Source organism: Chiloscyllium plagiosum, unplaced genomic scaffold (assembly GCF_037043375.1).
Source record: "Chiloscyllium plagiosum isolate Xiang-an unplaced genomic scaffold, Cpla_swu_hap1 HiC_scaffold_37, whole genome shotgun sequence".
NCBI lineage: Eukaryota > Metazoa > Chordata > Chondrichthyes > Orectolobiformes > Hemiscylliidae > Chiloscyllium > Chiloscyllium plagiosum.
In genome coordinates, this window is record NW_028270175.1 from 37,805,692 (window position 1) to 37,831,676 (window position 25,985).

Consider the following 25,985-nt stretch of genomic DNA (forward strand, 5'->3'; position numbering starts at 1 on the left):
CTCTCCTCCTTTCTTTCCTTCCTGTTCATTTTTCACCTCAGCATTTTAGTGAGACCCACATTGACTTGATGAATGCTGTGTAAATAAATTACTATTGTATTTGCTTCAGTGCCATTGGCAATTTGAACACGAGGAAATAAATCACAGTTCAACTTCAATGCATGTTGATTGAATGTTTGAATTTGCACCATGCGTTCTTCTTCCAAGGACAGTGTCTGTCCAGTACAAAGCTCACACAGTTTGCACACTGGGAAATGAATACTGTAAGTCACACTAATCCATCCAAATCATGTATACACCAAGCAAATCACTGCAGAGCTTGCACGCCTGAGTACAGCAGAATCTGTTGAATTAGTGGAACCAGTAGAGCAGAAGGGCAGGTCAATTAGATAATAAGGAAGAAGAGTCGGAGGCTGCAATTCTTATTAGATGCACACCCTTGGCAGAAAGTAGCCAATTTTCTGTTTTTGTCAGTCACATTGAACCTTTTAGCAGTCATTATTTTTAACATGATTGGTTAGCCTTCAAGCCTTCACACTAAATAATGAAAAAGAAAGCTGTTGTCTCCATTTGCTTTCACCTGTCCCTCAGGACCTGCTGATAAAATACTTTAAAATATTAAATGTAATTACTGCAAATAATGCATTCAAAAGCATTCAGTTGTCATTGAAGTGTTCAATCAACCATAATCATATTAAATGCAGGGGAGGCAGGCTGGACAGGCTAAATGGCCTTCTGTTCTTTCGTCAGGGGAGCAGACAGACATTCCTGTGGCTGAAGACATGACTCCAGGATGGTCTGTTGTTTCCCTGGTACCAAGGTTGGGGTATCCTCAAAGGGGAGGGTGATGGGTTTGAGATCATGGTACATCTTGGCACCAATGATATGGGCAAAGTGAGGAATGAGATCTTGCATCAAGAATTCAGGGAGCTGGATAACAGGTTAAAAAGCCAGATCTCAATGGTTGTAATCTCTAGATTATTCTGGGTGCCATGTGCTTGCAAGTTTAGAAATAGGAAAATAGCACAGATGAATGCATGGTTCAAGAGTTGGTACAAGAGAGACGGTTTTAGATTCCAGGTTCACTCAGACCATTTTTGGGCAAGGTGGGACATCGACAAAGGGGACAGTCTACACCTGAACCACATTGGCACCAACATCCTGACAGGCAGGCTCACTAATGCTGATAATGTGTTGCTGGAAAAGTCCAGCAGGTCAGGCAGCATCCAAGGAGCAGGAGAATCGACATTTCGGGCATGAGCCCTTCTTCAGGAATCTTACTAATGCTGATGCAAGGATTTTAAACTAGTCTGGCAGGGTGAGGGACACAGAATGTCAATGAAACAGACATGTCATGCTCCGGCAAAGGAAGCAAGTCACAGCGAGTTCAGCTATGTTGAGTCTCAACACAGGAAGGCAAGGTTGGATGGTCTTTACTTTAATGGCATGAGTGTAATAAGTAAGACTAGTGAGCTAATAGCGTGGATTGGCACATACAAGTATGATATTGTTGCCATCATAGAAACATGTTGAGGGGAGGGCTGGACTGGGAACTCAACATTCCAGGGTATAGGATCTTTAGACAAGACAGAGGAGGGTGTAAGAAGGGTGGTGATGTAGCACTATTAATTAAGTAGCCAACTACTGCAATAAGGAGCGATGATATCTTGGAAGTGTCCTCAAACAAGGCTTTATGGATAGAATTTAGGAATGTTAAGGAGGCAGTCACTTTACTGAGAGTGTATTTTAGGCCCTAAAGAATCAGCAGGAAAAAGAGAAGCAAATATGTCGACAGCTCACACTTGGGTAATACTTGGGTAATTATACTAAGGGGATTTCAACTTCCCCAACATTAATTAGGATAATCATAATGTTAAGGGTTTAGAGGGGCGAATTCTTGAAATGTACCCAGGAGAGTTTTTTTTTGTATCACCATGTAGAAAGCCCAAAAAGGAACAGTGTAGTGCTGGACCTGGTCTGGGGCAAGAAACCAGACAGTGTTTGATGTGGCTGTGGGAGAACATTTAGACAATGGCAAATGCAACATGTTACGGTTCCAATTTGTTCTGGACAAGGAAAAAGATGGCCTGCAAAAGATGGCTTTGGTTTGGGGCTGGGGGGGGCGGGGCAGTGAGCAGGTGGGCGGGGAGGGCGGATTTTATTAGAATAAAACAGTATCTAGACTTGGAACAGCTCCTTGTGGGTAAATCTAAATAGAGTAATGGGGGTCACTCAAAAAGTAGCTGGGGCAAGTACATGTGCAAAATGTGCCCTTTAGAGGGAAATGTAGGAGCTTGAGTGTTATGATAATTTAGGACTGAATAAAGAGGAGAAGTATGGCTTTTAGCAAGAACAAAGGGAACAATTCAGTTACGGTCCCAGAGGAATACAGGAAGTGCAGGAGAGAACTTAAGAAAACAATTAAATGAGCAAAAATATAGCATGAGAAAGGACTTGCGAACAGGATTAGGGAGAATCCAAAGATATTTTATAAATACATTAAAGGGAAGATGTTAACCAGGGAAAGAGTAGGGCCCGATAAGGATCAAGGGACAACCTGTGTGTGAAGCCACAGGATGTTGGAAGGGTGTTGAATAGACACTCATCTTTGATCTTCACTCTGGAAAAAAACATACGTATGGAATTCAGCAAAAGGGGCTGTGAGGACCTTGCCCAGTTTGACATCGGAAATGGGGAGGTATTGGTAATTCTGTTGGGCTTAAAAACAGACAAATCCTCTGGCCCAGATCAACAAAGAGACCTTGGAGTGCAGGTTCAAAGTTCCTTAAAAGTACAATATCAGGTAGACAGGATAGTGAAGGCTGCATTTGGTATGCTTTCCTTTATTGGTCAGAGCATTGAGTATAGGAGTTGGGCGGTCATGTTGCGGCTGTACAGGACATTGGTTAGGCTATTTTCGGAATACTGTGCGCAATTCTGATCTCCCTCCTATCAGGAGGAAGTTGTGAAACGGGAAAGGGTTCAGAAAAAATTTACAAGGATGTTGCCAGGGTTGGAGGATTTGAGCTATAGGGCAAGGCTGAATAGGCAGGGGTTATTTTCCCTGGAGCGTCGAAGGCTGAGGTTTATGAAATCATGAGGGACATGGATAGGACAAATAGACAAGGTATTTTCCTGGGGGTGAGGGAGTCCAGAACTAGGGGGCATAGGTTTAGGGTGAGAAGGGAAAGATATAAAAGGGACCTAAGGGGCAACTTTTTCATGCAGAGAGTGGTCTGTGTGTGGAATGAGCTGCCAGAGGAAGTGGTGGAGGCTAGTACAATTACAGCATTTAAGAGACACCTGGATGGGTATATGAATAAGAAGGGTTTAGAGGGACATGGCCAAGAGCTGACAAATGGGATGAGATTAGGATATCTGGTTGGACTGACGGGTCTGTTTCTGTGCTGTACATCTCTATGACTCGATAACTGCAGCCCAAGCTGCTGTGGGAGGTAAGGCAGGAAATTGCAGGGGCTCGGACACAAATCTTTTATTTCTCTCTGGTCACAGGGGAAATGCCAGAGGACTGGAGGGCAGCTGATGTGGTTCCACTTTTTAAGAGGAATGGTAAAGATAAACCAGGAAATTACAGACCAGTGAGTCTCACCAATCAGTGGTAGGGAAACAACTGGAGAAAATTCTGAAGGAATGAATTAATACCCACTTACAAAGCCACGGGTTAGTTAGGGATAGTCAACATGGCTTTGTCAGAGGGACGTCAAACCTCACAAATTTGTTGGAATTTTTCAAAATGTGATCAAGTGTGTGAATGAGGGAAGTTCAGGTGATGTATGGATTTATATGGATTTTAGCAAAGCTTTTGACAAGGTCCCACATGGGAGACTGATTGGGAAGATTAAAACACATGGAATTCACGGAGACATGGCGTGATAGATCAGAACTGGCTTAGTAATAGGACACAAAGGTTAACAGTAGAAGGCTGTTTGAGTGACTGAAGGCTGGTGTCCAACAGTGTACCACAAGGATCAGTACTGGGACCCTTGCTGTAATGTACGTAAATGATACAGATGATAATGTAGGGGAACTGTTAAGCAAATTTGCAGACAATACCAAGATTGGTACAGTGGTTAGTAGCAATGAAGATGGTTGTAGGTTACAGGAAGACATAGGTGGGTTGGTGCTGAAAATGTGTTGCTGGTAAAGCACAGCAGGTCAGGCAGCATCCAAGGAACAGGAGAATCGACGTTTCGGGCATAAGCCCTTCATCAGGATTCCTGATGAAGGGCTTATGCCCGAAACATCGATTCTCCTGTTCCTTGGATGCTGCCTGACCTGCTGTGCTTTACCAGCAACACATTTTCAGCTCTGATCTCCAGTAGCTGCAGACCTCACTTTCTCCTCATAGGTGGGTTGGTCAAATGCGCAGATCAGTGACAGATTGTATTTAACTCTGATAAATGTGAGGTGATGCACTTTGGAAGAAGAAATAAGATGAGGGAGTATTTAATGAATGGCAGGACACTGGGTGTCTTAGAGGAACAGAAGGATCTTGGGTTAATTATTCGCAGATCCTTGAAGTCAGCACAGCATGTGAATCAGTTATGTCATGGAGTATAAGAGCAAGGAGGTAATGGTGAAGTTGTACAGAACGTTGGTCAGTCCACAAGTGGAGAACTGTGCGCAGCTCTGGTCATCTCACTACAGGAAGGATGTGACGACACCAGAGGGGGTACAGAGAAGGTTCACCAGGATGTTGCCTGGGATGCAGTAATTGAGCCATAAGGAGAGCTTGGATTATTTTCTTTAGAGCATAGAAGACAAAGGGGGAGCATGATTGAGGTGTATAAGATTATGAGGAGTATGGACAGGATGATAGAGAACAGCTGTTCCCCTTTGTTGAGGGATCAATCACGAGTGGGTGTATTTTTAGGGTAAGAGGCAGGAGATTTACAGGAAGTTTGGCAAAACTATTTTTTAAGTCAGTGGGTGGTGGAAATCTGGAATGTTCTGCCTGGGAAGAGGATGGCGGCTGAAAACCTTATAATCTTTAAAAATATTTGGATGAATACTTCAAATATCATAACATTCAAGATATGTGACAAGTGCAGGAAATTGGGATTAGCGCACTTTCAGTGGTAGTTATGTCAGTGTAGGCTTGATGGGCCAGAGGGCCTTTTCTGCGCTGTAAGATTCTATGAATCTACGTTCCCATTATAATTAACAGTAGTTCTGAACACTGGGAAAGTAATATTAATTGTACCTGCAAAAATTCAGATGACGATATCAAAGATATCCTGAGAAAGGGTCACCACTGGACCCGAAATGTTAATGCTGATTTCTCTTCACAGATGCTGCCAGATCTGCTGAGCTTTTCCAGAAACTTGTTTTTGTAAGTGAATAACTATTCTGATATAATCTAATAAACCCCCTCCCCTCCTTCCCCCTTTTATTGCCAATTCAAATCAAGTGCAGGCAGGTTCAAAAGCCCACCTCTATTCCCTAAACAACTCAAGCCACTCCCAAAGCAATTAGCATTCTATTGAACCTACTCCCATTTTAAGTCCCACTCACCTTAACCCCATACCTTCATCAACATCTATTCACCCTTTACCCACTCACCCTTACTTCTTCACCTCCCCACCCATTTCCACTTCAGGAACTCTCTAGCCCAACTGTAAGAGTTGGAATCCATTGAATACCCCATGAAAATCCCCAATGAGACAAAACTGACTTTTCAAACCATCTGTATAAATAGTCAAGCATCAGTAATACAGTTAGGCATGTGACTTGCAGCCAAGAGCCCCTAAAATTCTCTAAGAAATAAAGAGATATTAGAACTGTTGTTAACCGATGTCTAAATGGAATTTTTAAAAAATGGGAGATGAAGGTAACATTTATCATTCTAGACTACTCTTAAATGGTATGAAATGTCTTCTATGTTTTTATCTATCAGATAAGCTTTCTGAAGGTATTCCATACTAAAAAATGTTAATCTTTTACTTGACAGATTTCCAGTTCGCAGAACTAACAATCTGGTAAACAGTGTTTCTAGGTGAATTGACATAAGATATAGAAGCAGAATTAGGCCATTCAGTCCACTGAGTCTTTTCCAACATTTGATCATGTCTCATATGTTTCTCAAGCCCATTCTCCTGTCTTCCCCTGTAATCCTGGATGCCCTTACCAATCAAAAATCTATGTCTTAAACACACACAATGACGTGGCCTCCACAGCCTTCTGTGGCAATGAGTTCCACAGGTTCACCACTTTCTAGAAGAAGAAACTCCACCTCACCTCATTTCTAAAGGGCTGTCCCTTCACTCTGAGGCTCTGTCCCCAGGTCCTAAACTATCCTTCTGATGGAAACATCTTCTCCACATCCACTTTATTCAGGCCTCTCAGCATCATGTAAGTTTCAATGAGGTTTTCCTCATCCCACTAAACTCCGTTGAATTCAGAACCAGAATCCTCAACCACACTTCAGATGACAAGCCCTTCACTTCTGCGAACCTCCTCTGGACTCCCTCCTAAGTCAGCACATCCTTCATTAGGTACAGAGCACAAAATTGCTCACAATATTCCAAATGCCGTCTGACCAAAATCTTATACAGCTTCAACTCTTGTATTCTAGCACTCTTCAAATGAATGCTAACATTGCACTTGCCTTCCTAAGTGCAATAGAATCTGTATGTTAAGCTGAAGTGAATCCTGAACGAGGACTCCCAAATCCCTTTGGTGCTTCGCCAAGACCTTTCCCCATTTAGAAAATGATATACACCTCTAAAACGCAAAACCTCACACTTTCCCAAATACCATTTTCCACTTCCTTGCCCACTCTGTTATCTTGTTCAAATCCTTCTGCAGCCCTACCTGCCCCTCCACCGATCCTTGTGTCATCTGCAAAATTCGCAACAACACCCGCAGTTCCAATCACTGCACTATCATGACCCACCACCACAAATACAGATACAACTTATGCTTCAGCAGCTAATAATGGAATATAAAGCAGGTAAAAATCATATAACGGACTCTTCTAACCTCTAGACTACTTTTCATATCTCTTATGCAGTAGTTGTTAAAACTTGACACTGCTAAATTCTGGCTGCCTCCATGCAAGTTAAAACAAAATGAATTGGGATAAAGCTGTCATAGTTCCTACAACATCAGTTGCATCCTTAATAGAGGCAGGAGGGTATTAGAGCGATGATCCCTGCCCCCATCCTCAGGAGGATGACCAAGGGAGGAAATGGAGGAGTGGAGTAGCCTCTTTATTCCAATCCAGCCTCTGCTTGGTCCTGTCAGGTCTGTGACTATCCAGCTCTTTATATGATTTTGTTAAGTTTCCTAATCCATTATAGCAGTTTAAAATGCCTGTACGCTAATCTTTGCAGGAACAATTTCTAGATCTGTGTTATTAAATCATCTTTCTTTTCATAGGGAATGAAGATGTCAGAAGTATATGTTTGCTCACCAACATTCCCCAGTCGCATATGTAGTTTTCCCTTCGTTATTGTTGTCATTCCATAAGGCTTGACAGTGCCATGCTTGGTGATATTAGCCAAAGCCATTGGTACATCTGGGGTGTATTCTGTGGTTATGACTGGCAGCTCGTGAGAAACCTGGACTGCTGTATGACCTTGGCGTAACAAATACTGTAACAATATGATGCTGTCGTTAGCTTATTCTGTTCAATGTTGCATTAAATCACATACAAAATAGGACTAACAAACACACATGTTTTGAGCTAGGCAATAGCTAAAGGAGAGAATAGGGCCCCTCAAAGATCAGTAAGGCAGCCTTTGTGTGGAGCCACAGGAGATGGGGGAGATACTAAATGAGTATTTTGCATCAGTGTTTAGTATGGAAAAGGACACCAGGAAGATATAGAATCTAGAGAGATAGATGGTGACATCTTCAAAAATGTCCATATTACTGAGAAGGAAATGCTGGAAGTCTTGAAATGCATAATAGTGGATAAGTCCCCTGGACCCTAGAACTCTGTGGGAAGCTAGAGAAGTGATTGCTGGGCCTCTTGCTGAGATATTTGTATCATCGATAGTCACCGGTGGGGTGCCGGAAGACTGGATGTTGGCTAACGTGGTGTCACTGTTTAAGAAAGGTGGTTAGGAAAAACCAGGGAACTATAGACCAGTGAGCTTGACATCGGTGATGGGCAAGTTGTTGGAGGGAATCCTGAGGGACAGGACGTACATGTATTTGGAAAGGCAAGGACTGATTAGGGATTGTCAACATGGCTTTGTGTGTGGGAAATCATATCTCACAAACTTGATTGAGTCTCTTGAAGAAATAACAAAGAGGATTGACGAGGGCAGAATGGTAGACGTGCGCTTTATAGACTTCAGTAAGGCATTTGACAAGGTTCCCCATGGGAGACTGGTTAGCAAGGTTAGATCTCATGGAATAAAGGGAGAACTAGCCATTTGGTGACAGAATTGGCTCAAAGATAGAAGACAGAAAGTGGTGGTGGAGTGCTGCTTTTCAGACTGGAGGCCTGTGACCAGTGGAGTGCCACAAGGATCAGTGCTGGGTCCACTACTTTTCATCATTTATATCAATGATTTGGATGTGAGCATAACAGGTATAATTAATAAGTTTGCAGATGACACCAAAATTGGAGGTGTAGTGGACGGCAAAGAGGGTTACCTCAGATTACAACAGAATCTTGATCAGATGGGCAAATGGACTGAGGAGTGGCAGATGGAGTTTAATTCAGATAACTGCGAGGTGCTGCATTTTGGGAAAGAAAATCTTAGCAGGACTTATACACTTAATGGTAAGGTCCTAGGGAGTGTTGCTGAACAAAGAGACCTTGGAATGCAGGTTCATAGCTCCATGAAATTGGAGTTGCAGGTAGGTAGGATAGTGAAGAAGATGTTTGGTATGCTTTCCTTTCTGGTTCAGAGTATTGAGCACAGGAGTTGGGAGGTCATGTTAAGTTGTACAGGACATTGGTTTGGCCATTTTTGGAATATTGCATGCAATTCTGGTCTCCTTCCTATCAGAAGAATATTGTGAAACTTGAAAGGGTTCAGAAAAGATTTACAAGGATGCTTCCAGGGTTGGAGGATTTGAGCTATAGAGAGAGGTTGAATAGGCTAAGGCTGTTTTCCCTGTAGCGTCAGAGGCTGAGGGGTGACATTGTAGAGGTTTATAAAATCATGAGGAGCATGGATAGGATAAATAGACAAGGTCTTTTCCCTGGGGTCGGGGAGTCCAGAACTAGAGGGGATAGGTTTAGGGTGAGAGGGGAAAGATGTAAGAAACCTAAGGGCAACTTTTTCACGCAGAAGGTGGTGTGTGTGTGTGGAATGGACTGCCAGAGGAGATGGTGGAGGCTGGTACAATTGCAACATTTAGAAGGCACCTGAACGGGTATATGAATAGGAAGGGATTGTAGGGATATCGGCCGGATGCTGGCAGTTGGGACTAGATTGGGTTGGCATGGATGAGTTGGACCAAATGGTCTGTTTCTTGCTGCACATCTCTGTGATTCAATATGATGCCGTTATTCTTTATACTTTTACACTTATTTTTGAGGACTTCTGAAGTTTGTTGATCTGGGACCTGGGTGAACAAATAAAGTTACAGAATGGTACTTCAACCAAATACAATGCATAATTCATAATGAGGCAGGACTAAGTTAGAATAATTAATTCAGCACCAATTAAATAAAGGTAAAGACAGAAGGGATTAAGAAAGAGAGAGAGTATGAGAGGGAAAGGGACTGAAACAAAAACATTAGTTTTAAAAAATCTCACATAATAATTAAAATCAGAAGGAATTCGACTTCTAGCAGTAACCAAGATTTACCACTGCATTAAAAATCCACTTATACATGTTTAAGCAAGCCCAAAGATTTTTAGATTACTTACAGTGTGGAAACAGGCCCTTTGGCCCAACAAGTCCACACCGCCCCGCTGAGGCGCAACCCACCCATACCCCTACATTTACCCCTTACCTAACACTACAGGCAATTTAGCATGGCCAATTCACCTGACCTGCACATCTTTGGACTGTGGGAGGAAACCGGAGCACCCAGAGGAAACCCACGCAGACACGGGGAGAACTAATCTAATCTAATCTAATTTTATGGCGAGTTTTATGAGAATTTTTTTGTTCATTCACAGGATGAGGGCATTGCTGGCTGGACCAGCATTTATTGCCCATCCCTAATTGCTCTGAGGGCAGTTAAGAGTCAACTACATTGTAGTGTGTCTGGAGTCACATGTAGGCCAGACCAAATAAGGATGACAGTTTCCTTCTCTAAAGGACATTAGTGATGGGTTTTCCCAACAATCGACAATGGATTCATGGTCATCATTAGATTCTTAACTCCAGATTTTTTACTGAATTCAAATTCCACTCTCTGCCATAGCAGGATTCAAACCCAGGCCCCCAGAATATTATCTGGCTCTCTGAATTAACAGTCCAGCAATAATATCACTAGGCCATTGCCTCCCCGTAATAACAAAATTCACTATCAAGTAAAAATTACCACTTGCCCAAATTTCCTTCATTGGATTTTTAATGGAGTGGCAAATCTTAATGACTGCGAAACAATCTCGGTGCTCCAACTTCCACTCTGCTCTAGGTTTGGGTCGAGATTAGAGTGGTGTTGGAAAAGCACAGCAGATCAGGCAGCATCCGAGGAGCAGGAAAATCAACATTTTGGGCAAAAGACCTTCATCAGGAATGAGGCTGAGAGCCTCAGAGGTGGAGAGATAAATGGGAGGGTTTGGGTAGTGAGTCTCTTCTAGTACAAGGAAGTGGAGACGCTGGTGTCAGACCGGGGTGGACAAAATCACATGACACCAGGTTATAGTGCAACAGTTTATTTGAAATCACAAGCTTATAGAGGGCTGCTCCTTCGTCAGGTGAAGTGTTACTTCACAGCAAATATTATTCCAACTCTTAGAATTTCACAAAAAATGTTCACCTCAAAAAGCCCTCCATCCAGACAAACAGAAACCAGTTAAACCACTTAGTGTGGAAGCGAAGGTGTCAGCTGCATCATCAAACATAAGCTTTCAATTCACTGTGAAACATTAGAAGTTTTATTTGGCTTTTAACTGAAAGGATACTTTAACAATTAGGAGTGAATTATAACGAGTGTGAGTTGATGATAGAGCTCAAACGTATTTTATAAGCATTAATAATTGAAAAGAATAACAGTGGATAATGAAAAGCCTGATTTAAATTCATCTTTCACAGAAAACACACTTTAGAATGCAAACTACATGTAAATATAATCATTTTAGCAACAGAATTCTTCTTGGCATTATTTGAGTTCTTTTTCTCTTTTTGCTGCTCTCATTTAAAAGGCGTGCTAGATCCATCTGCAGCAAACAAAGCTGTGAAGCTTCACATAGCATTTCCCTCAGTAGTACTGCGATAAAAGCAGTTATTGATGGAAAAATACAAGCAGAGTATTAGGAAAGGACTCTTAAGTCAGGAGGTAGAAAAAAATGACTGCAGATGCTGGAAACCAGATTCTGGATTAGTGGTGCTGAAAGAGCACAGCAGTTCAGGCAGCATCCAAGGAGCTTCGAAATCGACGTTTCGGGCAAAAGCCCTTCATCAGGATGAAGGGCTTTTGCCCAAAACGTCGATTTCGAAGCTCCTTGGATGCTGCCTGAACTGCTGTGCTCTTCCAGCACCACTAATCCAGAATCTTAAGTCAGGACCCCAGCCACTGCCTATGCACTGGATTTCCTGTCAGGAGTGATCATTGGTTCTTTTAATGAGAGAGGAAAATCACATTCCAATAGGTGTCTTCTTAAAACTGGCTAGACAATAGGGCAGATGGTGGCTCATTGGTTAGCATTGCTGCCTCACAGCACCAGGGACCTAGGTTCGATTCAGCCTTGGGCTGTGCGGAGTTTGCACATTCTCCCCATGTCTGCAATGGTTTCCTCCAATAATCTAAAGCTGTACAGGCTAGGTGGATTGACCATGGGAAATGCAGGGTTACAGGGCAAGGGTAGGGGGTGGGTCTGGGTGAGAAGCACTTTAGAGGGAGTGATGTGGACTTAATGGGCTGAATGGCCTGTTTCTACACTGTAGAGATTCTATGGTTCTGAGTATAGCCTTGCTAAAGAAGGATGAAAAAAATGAAAAAACAAAATTTAAATGAAGAAATGATGTAAGTGAGAGAACAGCAGATCAGATTCTGGTCCTTTATCATTCCTAACATGCCTTGTTTTTCCACAGCAATCTGATCCTTTAAGCTGCCACATCTGGAGACAAAACCTGCCCAACAGATTTAAAATACACTAATCTACTGATACCTGTACTGACAGCTGGTGCTGAAAATGTCTGCGGTACTGTCTCACACACTCCATGGACTAACTGCCCCCTCCTATCCCCTTATGTCCTCATGTTTTGAAATCATTTCCCATCACTACTAACTCACTTCCTCAGGACCCCCTTAACTATGGACCCCCTAACTATGGAGCCCCCGTCTCTTTTTGTTCCTCAGCTTTTAGAACCATTGCTTGACATTAAGTAAATTTACATTGTCCTCTCTTTCCTACTTTGGCAGTTCTCTTTCCTTTCGGCCTCAGGCCTTCACTTCACTTGCTCAGTGAAGATTTTAAATTTTAAGTACGAACACAGACATGCTGAAGAAATGTTCAGATGTAGCCTATTGATTTGTAAGTCTTTTTTCTTTGAATCTTGGCATAACTACAATGCATAACTCAGACGCATTAACATGGACCATTTTCAGAGGAAGTAACAAGCAAAATGGGTAAAGGGGAACCTACTGATGTTGTGCACTTAGATTTCCACAAGGTTTTGACAAAGTGCCTCATCAAAGATTGCTGCTAAAAGTAAGAGTCCCGAGCATTGGGGTGACATCTTCACATGGATAGATGGTTGGTTAGCTAATGGGAAGCAGACAGTAGACATAAATAGATCATTTTTGGGTTGGCACAATGTAACCTGTGAGTGCTACAGGAATCAGAGGTGGGGTTTCAAGTATTTACAATCTTCATCAATGACTTGGATGAAGGGATCAAATGTATGGTTGCTCAATTTGTTCATCACACAAATAGGTAGAAATGTTAAGTTGTGAAGAGGACAGAAGAATGTTTCAAATAGATATAGATTGGTAAGGAGAGATGGTAATAAAGTGGCAGACGTGGTAAAAATGTAGGAATGTATGAACTTGTCCATTTCAGAGGTCACAATCAGATCAGCCAAGTTCTTACAGAATGGCAGATCAGGGGAACAATGATCTACTCCTACACCTCACTGAAATATCTCAGTATTTTATGGATGAATAATGTCTGGAGTTTTTAAGTGAAGGACATCGATGTAGTCTGATACTCAACTGTGCATCAACAAAACAACTTGCATTTACATTGTGTCTTGATGCCATCCAGAAACGGGGCTTTACCTTCAGTTCCACAGTTGCTGTGCCAATCAGAAGTAAGGATTCTGCATCCCAGACATCAATCTGCAATGTCTGCGTGGCCAGATATTGCATAAACCGTCGCTGTTCTCCTTCCTTCATATAACTCGGCTCCACCATGAATTTCAGCTCCAGCCCTGGAGAATCTGCATACAAATGGGAATCAGTGAGGACAAGTTGTATACACTACATGTCATTTAAATACAGGATAAACAACTCTAGAAAGGTCCTGGTGAAAATTTCTGCTGCAAATGATCCTATAAAATTCAAAAGATGAAACAATGCGTAATAAGATTCCCTACTTTTAAGATTTGATTTTCCAGTCTAAGGACAGACCTTTCAAATGCATACATCTGTTTTGTTGACATTTGTAGCTCCAGACATGAAAATAAACTAATTGAATCCCATCATACCTCTCCATCGAAACAAAGTGCACCACCCTCAAGAAATACTCATAACATTAACTCTATGGAAGGAGGTAAGGGGTAGAAACAGTAACTTATTGAGATGAATTAAGCTAACACCCAACTCATAACTGATCTGAGGTTCATACTTTACATGGTCAGTTGTGGTGACAACCATAATTTTTCTTCAAACATTGAATGTGCATTCTGTTAGATAAAGTAATTTAATTTACAAAGTACATTAAGCAAGTAGTGAACAATTCAGTTAGCAAGGCATCAGCATTAATTCCTGTTAACCTGGTGGTTAGAGTGTGTTATTAACCCTCATTAGAAGCAGTTACAGTAAATAGCATACAGTGAATAGCAAGTTAATTAAGAGCATGAGGAAGACAGGAACAGAAGGGGTAAAGGAATAAGGATAGGAGGAAGATGTTGTGAAGAATGAACTCTATCATCCAGCTGTTAGAACTAAGGGCCTTTTTTCTGCTATAATTAACTTGTAATACTCACCTAAATTACCAGTACCATTTTTGTTTAGTGGTATAAGAATAAAAGGTGTAAACTTCAAAGTTTTCTTTTGTGAGTTGCGCAACTTGACAAGTTGCAGCTGCTGTGTTGTTACTGGTGAGAAGCGATAAAACTGGAAGGTGAAGTAGATTGATCCTGGTTGACTACTGTCCTCAGGTTCTCTGAATAAAAGCAAAGACAAGGACTTACTGATAGGGCAGCACCCTTTACTCAAACAGTTGCACACATCAGATGGTCAACTTCCATTTATTTCTTACTTTGATGGCCAATGGGATAGATGCTAATTGTTCAATGTAAAACTAAACTACAGAGAGTTAAGTTGTGAAAGGCACTGACAGAAAGTGCAGCCTCATTTGACTTTAAATTTGCATTCTGAATTATGTTAAAATGCAGACACACCTTTGCTTATATGTATACATGAGGCAATGCCACAAATCAGTGAAGCATTCATAACAGTCACATTTATCAAAATAAACTTTTACATCTCCAGACAATTGAGTCTCATTTCTATTTCAAACAAGATGACCTGTTAATCAATGAAGTAGAGCACATACTGATGAAAGTTAAAGGGAAGGCTTTTTTCAAAACACAAGATATTCAGATATTGAAATCATATTCCAAAACATAACAGAAGAGTATGCCAACAATTGTTCACTATTTTTTAATGCATTATAGCATTTACTCTTTTGGGAAAAATGCTGTAATGTACATCAACAATGCCTCAGAGAAAAACAAATTCAGGGTTAGGAGGACACAGGAAAACTTTTTCCTTGCTGGAAATAACAAAGGTTAGTGTTTTGTGACCCAATTAATTCCTTCACTTGGAAATGAAAGTCTCTAGTCTGAGGTTTCTATTGAGATGGTATCCCTTTCAGCCTGTAACAGGTGTTGTTTAGTCATTGCCATTACATTTTGGCTTTTCTTTTTGTCCACAGTATACTTCAGGAGCTTCCAGCTGTAACTGTTCTTTGTATCTAATCACAACAAACAGACTTGATACGTATTTAAAATTAATTCTATTCCTCCAGCTTTTGCAGAATACTCCAATGTTAAATTAAGGATGAAAATAAAATTATATTTATATCACTCTTTTAATGTATTCAGGATATCCCAAAACACTCTACAATAAAGATTATGCTTTTGAAACGCAGTGACTTACAAATAGCGAAACACAAGAGAAAATCTTTTGTACACAGCAAAATGCCGCAAACAAATACAAACTAACGACCAACGATTCAGCTTTTGGTGGTGTAGGATGGAATGTTTCCCAGGGCACTGAGAAAATTCTCCAGCTCTTCGCTACAAAGTGCCAAGGAACTTTGAACATCACTGACATTAGCATTAATGTTGGCTCAGGAAAGTTGAGCAGACCCTCAGTGAGCACTGGAGAACTAGCTGAGTCTGCACGCTGAATTTAATTCACTTCAGAGATGAAAATACTAACACTGAACTAAGGCCGGTATATCAGTTCTTCATGCAGAGTGAAACCTGACATACGTTTATTGCTAGATTATTGCAGTCTAAGATTTCATTAGTAGCAAGATAACTAAACTTATTTTTTTAAACAAATCTCTTTCATACTGTTCAATAAAGCATAGAAAAAAATTTAAATGTAGAAACTGATGTTTAAGATGATTTACGACTCGTTTAAGTGTTTGGGCTTTCGATGTTGATTACTGGGCTGAGTTATTAGATCAATTTGTTCACTTAATACTGCTGAATTACAAGCAAGCAGATCTTTGTAGGAGAATATATTATTGTCAATTTAACGCAGGGAGCGTTGTTAATTATTGACACAAATTGCATCTGACCAAGTCGTCGTAGTGGTGAGACAGTTTTCGTTCCTAACTGTAGATTCATAAAATATTAAGGGAATGCTACATCTTTAGAGATAATCTTCTGGCGTACTGCCTCTGTTGTGTGTCCTGATATTTTAGAATTAGAACTCAGGGTTGGGGATTTAGTGTCTCAATGAAAGAAGTCATTTGAGCTTTGGATCTATGCCTCTGAGAAGACATCTAGGCTCAATACCATATATGTAATTTATTGGGAAAAAAGTCTCCACTTCCAGTTTTGAGCACTTTAATTAAAGAAAACAAAGGTGTCTCTAAAAATTGACCATTGTCCTCATTGCCTATGGCTAGAATGCACTGCACTCTTCAGTGTCAGGTTTGGTAGCAGAGGAGTATTTAATTGGTGGGTGGGAGATTAGATTAGATTAGATAACTTACAGTGTGGAAACAGGCCCTTTGGCCCAACAAGTCCACACCGACCTGCCGGAGCGCAACTCACCCAGACCCATTCCCTTATATTTACCCCTTCACCTAACACTATGGGCAATTTAGCATGGCCAATTCACCTGACCTGCACATTTTTGGATTGTGGGAGGAAACCAGAGCACCCGGAGGAAACCCACGCAGACACGGGGAAAATGTGCAAACTCCACACAGAGAGGCAGGAATTGAACCCGTGTCTCTGGTGCTGTGAGGCAGCAGTGCTAACCACTGTGCCACCGTGCTGCCCAGGGGGACCCCAACCTCCATCCAAATTAAACCCATGATTGAATGACCCCTTCCTTCCCTTCCACCAGTCAAGGCCTTACATGACCATGTAACAACCAATTAAAGGGCCAATCCAATGACTGCTCGCAATAACCCAATTCAAAGTGGGGAAGACTCCATGCTGGGAAAATCGCAAGTAAACCCATGCAGTGGGTTATTCAAAGTCATCAATGCCTAATCAAAGGATCCGGCATCAGAAAGGGGAGTCATGTTCTCTTCCATCATTCCCTACCCTGTAATTCCTGATCATTGGTGGCCTGGAATCTCACAGCCATCTGAGTCACAGTCCAGTTACATGTCTGAGTCACACATCACCACCATTAAATACAACCCGACAGCACAGTGAATTCGCTGACTGTGACAGTGCTGAACATGCCTCATTAATCAACACCTCTGTTTGAAAGTTTCCTATTATTTTTTCACAGCAGATTTAAAAATGAAACTTCAATAGAATATGGTGGAATACATATTCTGCCTATCCCCTTATCTTCCCACATCGTCCAGCAGCAGAGAAGGGATTCAGAATTATCTTCAAATCAGTATGGCGTGTAACTCAGAGAGAAGTTCAGAGCTGATGTTGTTCCCATGTGTTTGTTGCCTTTGTTCTTCAAGATAGTAGATGAAATGGATTGGAAGGTGCTATTAAAGAAGACTTGAGGAGTTGCTGCGATGCGTCTTATAGATGGTACAGTGTGCACTGAAGGTAGAAGGACTGACTCTTTCTTAAGATTGCGAATGTAGTTCCACTCAAGCAGGCTGCTATTTGCTGGTTGGTGTCAAGCTTCCTAGGTATTGATGGAGTTGCATCCATCCAGGCTAGTGGGGAGTACTCCCAACTTGTACATTGTAGATGGCGGACAGGCTTTAGGGAGTTAGGAGGTGAGTTTCAGTGGTAAACACCACCATATTGATCGTGGAGAATTCAGTGGTGGTAATGTCAAGAGAAGATGGTTAGATTCGTCCTGTTGGAAATGGACATTGCCTGATACTTAGGTGTTATCAGTCAAAGCCTGAATATTATCCAGATATTCGGCACGGTGGCACAGTGGTTAGCACTGCTGCCTCACAGCGCCAGAGACCCGGGTTCAATTCCCGCCTTAGGCGACTGACTGTGTGGAGTTTGCACGTTCTCCCCGTGTCTGCGTGGGTTTCCTCCGGGTGCTCCGGTTTTCTCCCACAGTCCAAAGATGTGCAGGTCAGGTGATTTCGCCATGCTAAATTGCCCGTAGTGTTAGGTAAGGGGTAAATGTAGGGGTATGGATGGGTTGCGCTTCAGCGGGGCGGTGTGGACTTGTTGGGCCGAAGGGCCTGTTTCCACACTGTAAGTAATCCAATCTAATCTAATCTAATCTAATATTCCTAAATGGAATCACAGACTGCTTCAGTATCTGAGGAATTGTGAATGGTGCTGAACATTGTGCAAAGATAAGTGAACATTCCAGTTCTGACCTTATGATGGGCCTAGTTCACTACCCTGAAAAACTCCTGCACGGATGTTTTGAGGTTGAGATAATTCACTTCTAATAACCACAACCATCTTCCTTTGTGCCAGGGCTTTTATGATAAATACAGAACAAAGGAAATATCCATCAGCATATTTCTGACGTTGCTGCACATAGCAAGCACAGTAATCCCTCTCCATCTGTCAATAATCCTGGTGGTGAATTGACAACTCAACATACTGGTACAGCTCTACCTTATTTAATGTTCAAAATCATTCATGCCGAGCATCATCTTCCACTCTGTCTCTCTGGCCTTTCTTAAGGTCAGTTACGCTGAGCAATGCAATAGTGGAGCTTATCAGCAATGATAACACACCCCTGCAGCTATGTTCACAAATCCTACCAGACAGCACGCTAAAGATTTAAATTGACCTTCTACTTCTCTCAATTTCCAGTTTCCTTCATACATCATAGATTTAACTTTGTAGAGACAGTCCAAATTGAGCCATTTGTGTCACTTGTTCCTGTAAGAATATTAAATTGAAATGTCACAAGGCGAATCCCACAATTATTCACTCTGTGCTACTTTAATTTGCTTTCTCCAAAGTTCTGTAATGATAAGTTCCAAATACGCTATGCTCAAATCTAAGAATTTAAGAAATATTAGAAGCAGCCCCCTCTGAGCTGTTTTAATTTTTACTCATTCAAGGAATGCAAGCATCACTGACTGTGCCAGCATTTATCACCCATCACTCACCGGACCTAAATCAGATGGGACAATGGGCCGAGGAGTTCCAGATGGTATTTAATTTGGATAAATGTGAGATGCTGCATTTTGGAAAGGTAAATCAGGGCAGGAGTTATACACTTAATGATAAGGTCCTGAGGAGTGTTGCTGAACAAAGATATCTTGGCGGTGTGGTGAATAAGGCGTTTAGTACACTTGCCTTTATTGGTCAATGCATTCAGTATAGGAGTTGGGAGGTCATATTGTGGCTGTACAGGATATTAAGTCAGGCCACTTTTGGAATACTGTGTTCAATTCTGGTCTCCATGCTTTAGGAAAAATGTTGTGAAATTTGAAAGGGTTCAGAAAAGACTTACAAGGATATTACCAAGATTGGAGGGTTTGAGCAGAGGCTGAATAGGCTGGGGTTATTTTCCCTGGAGGGTCAGAAGTTGAGGAGTGACATAAAAAAGGTTTATAAAATCATGAGGGGCATGGATAGGCTGAATAACCAAAGTCTTTTCCCCAAGGTAGGGGAGTCCAAAACTAGACAGCATAGATTTTAAGGCGAGAAGAGAAAAAATTAAAAGGGAACTAAAGGAGCAACTTTCCATGCAGAGGATGGTACATGTATGGAATGAGCTGCCGAAGATGATAGTGGAGGCTGGAACAATTACAACATTTAAAAAAGCATCTGGACGGGTATATGGATAGGAAGGGTTGAGAGGGATATGAGCCAAATGCTAGCAAATAGGACTAGATTAATTTAGGATATCTGGTCAGCGTGGACAAGTTAGACCGAAGGGTTTGATTGACTCGATGACTGTATTCGACTCGAACTGAGTGGTTTGGTAGGCCAAGCGAACAATAAGAGTCAAGTACATTGCTAAAGGTCTGGACTCTCACATGGGCCAAACTAGGTAAGGTTGGCAGATTTCCTTCCCAAAATGCATCTGTGAACTAAATTCAATAAGGTCATGGCTGATCAGATTGTTACTGTCGCTTCACTTTCCTACTGGTCCCTATAACCCTATACTGGTCCCTATAACCCTATACTGGTCCCTATAACCCTATACTGGTCCCTATAACCCTATACTGGTCCCTATAACCCTATACTGGTCCCTATAACCCTCAACTCCCTGGCTGATCAAAAATTTGTAAGCAATATATTTTATTCTAGCCTGCACTCATGTCTGGGAAGGGAATTTCAAACACCAGCCACAGTGAGGCAAGTAACTCCTTTCAAGTTCTGTGCTAAATGGGAGCTCCCTTCATTTTAAATAAAGCCTACTCATTCTAGAATCCCCACCAGACAGGAACTGATCAGCATTAATTCTCTGCTTTAAACAGCATAGACAGCTATGTAACCATCTAAACTCAAGGTCTGTGAGAAGATTTGTAGCTCGGGTGCTCGTTGTTGTGGTTCTGATCGCCGAGCTGGGAATTTGTGTTGCAGACGTTTCGTCCCCTGTCTAGGTGACATCCTCAGTGCTTGGGAGCCTCCTGTGAAGCGCTTCTGTGGTGTTTCCTCCGGCATTTGTAGTGGTTAGAATCTGCCGCTTCCGCTTGTCAGTTCCAGCTGTCCGTTGCAGTGGTCATCCACAGATTCAATCAATAAGCACATCGATCTGGACCCAATATACCGACCACTGCAACGGACAGCTGGAACTGACAACCGGAAGCGGCAGATTCAAACCACTATAAATGCCGGAGGAAAGATCACAGAAGCGCTTCACAGGAGGCTCCCAAGCACTGAGTATGTCACCTGGACAGGGGACGAAACGTCTGCAACACAAATTCCCAGCTCGGCGAACAGAACCACAACAACCATCTAAACTAGTAAATTTGTGTTTGACCTGTGCGAAACAGCCACTGACTGTGCATATCCAGCTCAAGTTTGGCATCTGCTGCTACAAGACCTTCCCCAGCTCCGGTGATCACCAACCAACTTTAGATAGATACCCTGTGTGGAAACAGGCCCTTCGGCCCAACCAGTCCATACTGACCCTCTGAAGAGGAACCCACCCAGACCCATTTCCCTCTGACTAATGCACCTAACATATAGCATGGCTAATTCACCTGACCTGCACATCTTTGGACTGTGGGAGGAAACCGGAGCACCCACAGGAAATCCACGCAGATATGGGGAGAACGTGCAAACTCCACACAGACAGTCGTCAGAGGCTGGAATTGAACCTGGAACCCTGGTGCTGTGAGGCAGCAGTGCTAACCACTGAGCCACCATGTCACCCATTTATTATGTTCTCAGGCACGAAATATTTTACTAAGTCCAAATGGCAACATTTCTGGCTTTGCTGAAAGTTATTAAAATGCACTTGCCGATATCCTGAATTTCGAACAGTAATTCTAAATCACTACAAAATAACATGCTTCATTTCAACAAAAAAGCAGGGCCACTTGTAGAGGATTTTTGGTGAGGTCTTAAAAAAGTCAACTGAACCATGAAACATTCAGCAGCTCCTCATGTCTTCCTCAAAACGTTGCGAAGGGTTATCATGCAGTGTTCAGCTGCCGGTAAAATGTTTGGCCACTCGAAACTCTTATCACAGCATCATTAGTGAGCAGCATGGGATACTGTTAGTGGGCAGCTGCAAATCAAACAAAAAATGGCTCATCTACCTCTTGAGAATAATCTGACATATACCGTATTCTCCACCTGACTTGGAACGACAGCCCTATAATTCAATACACTGGCAAGTGAAGCACCATATACTGTAAAACCTGTAGACTGCATGCAGATGCATCAATAGCCTTTGTGCTTCTGAAACACACAAGTACTTTGATGGAAATTAGAGAGAGAATTGGAAATTCAGAAACAAATGGATTTTCAGGTTTACATCACAAAAATAACAGCTCCAAGACATCCCAAAGCATTCTACAGCCAATTAATTAATTTTGAAATGTAAACACTGACATTTCTAGGACACACATCAACCAATTTGTGCACAGCAAGCTCTCACAAATAATCTAGCAATCAATAATCAATGCTTCAGATGCTGAGAGAGAGAGAAAATTTGTCCAGGACTCTGGAAGGCCGCACTACACTTCTTCAAATAATGCTGCAATATCTTTTACATCCATCTGAGCGGGGGACACAAGGTGTTGATTTAAAGTTAGCCATCCAAAAATGCAGTGCTCCGTGTTGGTCAGTCAATGCAACACAATCAGTGCAAGTCACAGTAAATAAATTTCAAAAAATGCTCCAAATACCAGATACCACAACAGGACATTAATGGAAATGCTTCATAACAGAATTCACATGTGTAACTTGCCCATTCAGTCAACCCCATTTTAGAGGCTTCAAAAGGTTGATTCATACTTCACTGCCTGTTGTATATCGGATTTATCTTGTGAACTCTTAAAATTTATCAGCTCTAACCCTACTTCCGGAGGAAACCCACGCAGACACAGGGAAAATGTGCAAACCTTACACAGACAGTCACCAAGGGTAGAATCGAACCTGGGTCCTTGGCACTGTGAGGCAGCAATGCTAACCACTGTGCTACCATGCCAAAAGGACATGAAGGAGAAAGGAATAAAACATTGTGTGATTGGGTTCGATCAAAAGAAAGATAACGAGCAGCAAACAGACCAGTCAGGCCAAATGATCAGTTTCTCTGTCATACATTCTATGTAATTCTATCTAACAGTGGCCTGCATGAATTAGATTTCGCATTTGTTACTCATAATTTGTATCAAACCTGAAGGACATATTAGGAAAGAAAAACTGTCTTCCCGTCACTGTCAAACTTTCCCTTTGACCTCGTGAAGTAACGCTTGCCCCTAAAGGTTTTGCAGAAATTGTGAACAATGTGCCTGACCTCATGCCTGACAGCTGTAAGATTTTAGTAAGTCAACACACGTCAGCTATTTAAGATAACAGTTACTGAAGAATCTAGACTTTACACTGCTCCTTGTGTTACCTGCTGAAGGCTAGAAATTGAAGAATTATCTCATTGCTTTGAAGACGGTCTGCTTTTTCCTTCTGCAGATTAAAGTTTGAAAGTTCGTCAGGGTCAATCACTGTTGCCAGCTCATTGTTATCATCTAGGATCTCAGGGAAGCCAACAGCATGCAACTGCGCTAAAGCTGCTCTTGAAGTCACAGTGGTAGCTCTAGGAATCAAACACAACAATCGTTACATACCAAGATAGCTCAAATTCAGGCAATGCTGGAAGGAATACTTCATAAAAACAGGAGGTCTGGCAGCACCTGTGGAGAGAGAAACAGAGTTCACACGTTAAGATTTCAGATTACTGCAGGTTTCCAGCAACCGCAGCATTTTGTTTTCATTCGGAAGAATAATCTTTCCCCGGTAGCATTTAGGTTAAATCTATTTCAGCAAGGGAGGCTAAATTTTCCTTTTCCTCATCCTCCTTAGTGAAGTTGGCTCCAGAAGGAACAAATTATATAAAACAGAATTGGACTTCAGCAGCTTAACCAGCATGAACCTGCTCAAAAGCCTTCCAAAAACCAATGTCACACTGATACAGTGTAAGTTTGTAACTGCAGTTTAGAAAACAGTAGCAAGGAAGGGCTCTCTCAGGACAACTGCTGTATCAAGTACACGTTCTAAATATTTGAGATTACCTGAAAGAGTCATAAGCTCAGTTATCACGAGAGAAAAATAAACAGAAAATCCTTTGTAATTCAGCAATTTTGGTACTAAGTAAATGTAAAACCTCAAAGAGGTCTTGACAAAACCTCGAAACCAACCAAAACAATATAGTAACAAGTGAGATCACACACAGGATCTATCACAAAACAGTGAGTTGCAGCTCAGAGATGGCACTGATTTGTAACCCGTGATGTGGAGGTGCTGGGGTGAACGAAGTTAAAGAAAAGTGAAATCATGCCTACTGAGTAAAGACATCTTGAGTTCACTTCGATGCGATCCTCATGTTAACACAATGCAGTGCTATACATTCAAAACTGATGGCACCTTTATTTTTGTTGATTGGAATTGATTTGCAGTCTTCAAGTTTAAAAATTAGTTAAAATCAGTATAACAAGGTCCATACAATATACTTTAAAATGCCATGCTGCTTTCAAATCTTAATATTTACTTGATTTAAGATTTCAGAATTTGATCATATGATAGTGATTATAGTAGGGAAATGGGGGTTGGGGAGAAAACATTTCTCCTGCACAAATGTATGTGAAATTGGATTCATTTGGCTTCTTCCAAAAGTTCTCCTTTTCCTTTGCAGTACACAAACAATGGGGGCTGAATGGCCTACCTCCATGCCATAAGCAGCCGCGATTCCATGCCTTCCTGAGATGCTACTCCACCCAAGTGACTATTAGTATCAAAATATCTTAGCTCAAGTCTGTCTTCAGACATCTATGTGGAGAGACTTCCATCAAAAGCTCATGAGTCTTAATTGTAAAGGGGAGGGGAACTTTGGCATCTAGATGCATCAAGGATAGTTTTCCCCAATGTAGACTTGGCGGAGATCAGCTCATGAAGCACAGTTCCAAATTCAAACAGGGGAGTTTTCTGATTTGTAAGGATTAGCCATCATTGGCTAAGCTGGCTGGAAGTCCTGCTTTAAATGAACTTGTGTAAATTCACTTTCTAAATCAATTGGGGAGCTCAAAACAAACTATATCTGGAACCTGTACTTCTGGTTTTAGTTGTCGACTGCATCAGTAATGGTAATTTATAGTTCCTCTGTCTGCCATCAATAACCCTTTCAGCTCCACTGAGAGATGTGGGCGCTTACTTAGCTTATAGAAGGCAGCCAGCACTGTCCCCACTTCCACTGAGCTTGTCTAATTCCAGACAGCTCCTCAAGTCTCCAGCCTCATAGTCCTGGAACCCCAAACCGCCTGGTTCTACCTCTCAGCCAAAATTCACAAACCTGACTGCCCCAGTCGACCCATCGTCTCCGCCTGCTCCTGTTCCACTGAACTTATCACCTCATACCTTGACACCATCCTGTCCTCCTTGGTCCAGGAACTCACCACATATATTAGGGATACCACCCATGCCCTCCACCTACTCCATGACTTTTGGTTCCCTGACCTCCAATATCTCATCTTCACCATGGACATCCAATCACTGTACCCGTCCATCCACCATGGTGAAGGCCTCGAAGCCCTCCATTTCTTCCTCTCCCGCCGACCTAATCAATACCCCCACACCGACACACACATTTGATTGGCAGAACTCGTCCTCACCCACAACAACGCCTCCTTCAAATCCTCCCACTTCCTTCAGACCAAAGGGGTAGTGTTGGACACCCGCATGGGCCCAAGCCATGCCTGCCTCTTCGTCGGGTACATGGAACAGTTCATCTTCTGTGGTTACACCGCCACCATTTCCCACCTTTTCCTCCGTTACATTGATGACTTTATTGGCGCCACCCTGTGCTTCCACGAGGAGGTTCAACAGTTTATCAACTTCATGAACACCTTCCACCCTGACCTCAAGTTCATCTGGACTATCTCAGACATCACCCACTCTTCTGGACCTCTCTGTCTCCATTTTCAGTGACCAACTGATCATGGACATCTACTTCAAACTCACCGACTCCTCCCATTCCCTCTCCTGAAGAAATGCTATCCCTTGCTCCCAATTACTCTACCTCCACCGTATCTGCTCCCAGGAGGAGCAATTCCACTCGAGCACATCCCAGAAGGCTTCCTATTTGAAAGACTGCAATTACCCCTCCCATGTGATCAACAAGGTTTCCAGCGCATCTCCTCCACTTCCCCGACCTCTGCCCTTGAGCTCCACCACTCCAACCGCAACAAAGATAGAATCCCCCAGTCTTCACCTTCCACCCCACGAATTTCCAGATACAGCGCATTATCCTTTAACCATTTCCGCCACCTATAATCAGGCCCACCAGAGATATATTGCCCATCCCTGTTAGCATTCCGCAAAGACATTCCCTC

The 25,985-nt window shown here is 42.2% G+C and overlaps 1 protein-coding gene across 1 annotated transcript in view; it reads right to left on the reverse strand.

The window, feature by feature from the left end:
- nphp4 (nephronophthisis 4) overlaps positions 1–25,985 on the reverse strand; it is a 450,076-nt gene that overhangs the window by 88,134 nt on the left and 335,957 nt on the right. Inside the window, exons 15-18 of the mRNA XM_087980586.1 lie at positions 23,006–23,197; positions 14,314–14,492; positions 13,385–13,545; positions 7,436–7,616 (exon numbers count right to left, since the gene is read on the reverse strand). Of these exons, the coding sequence (XP_087836712.1) occupies positions 7,436–7,616; positions 13,385–13,545; positions 14,314–14,492; positions 23,006–23,197 (713 nt within the window). The remainder of the gene's footprint in view (positions 1–7,435; positions 7,617–13,384; positions 13,546–14,313; positions 14,493–23,005; positions 23,198–25,985) is intronic.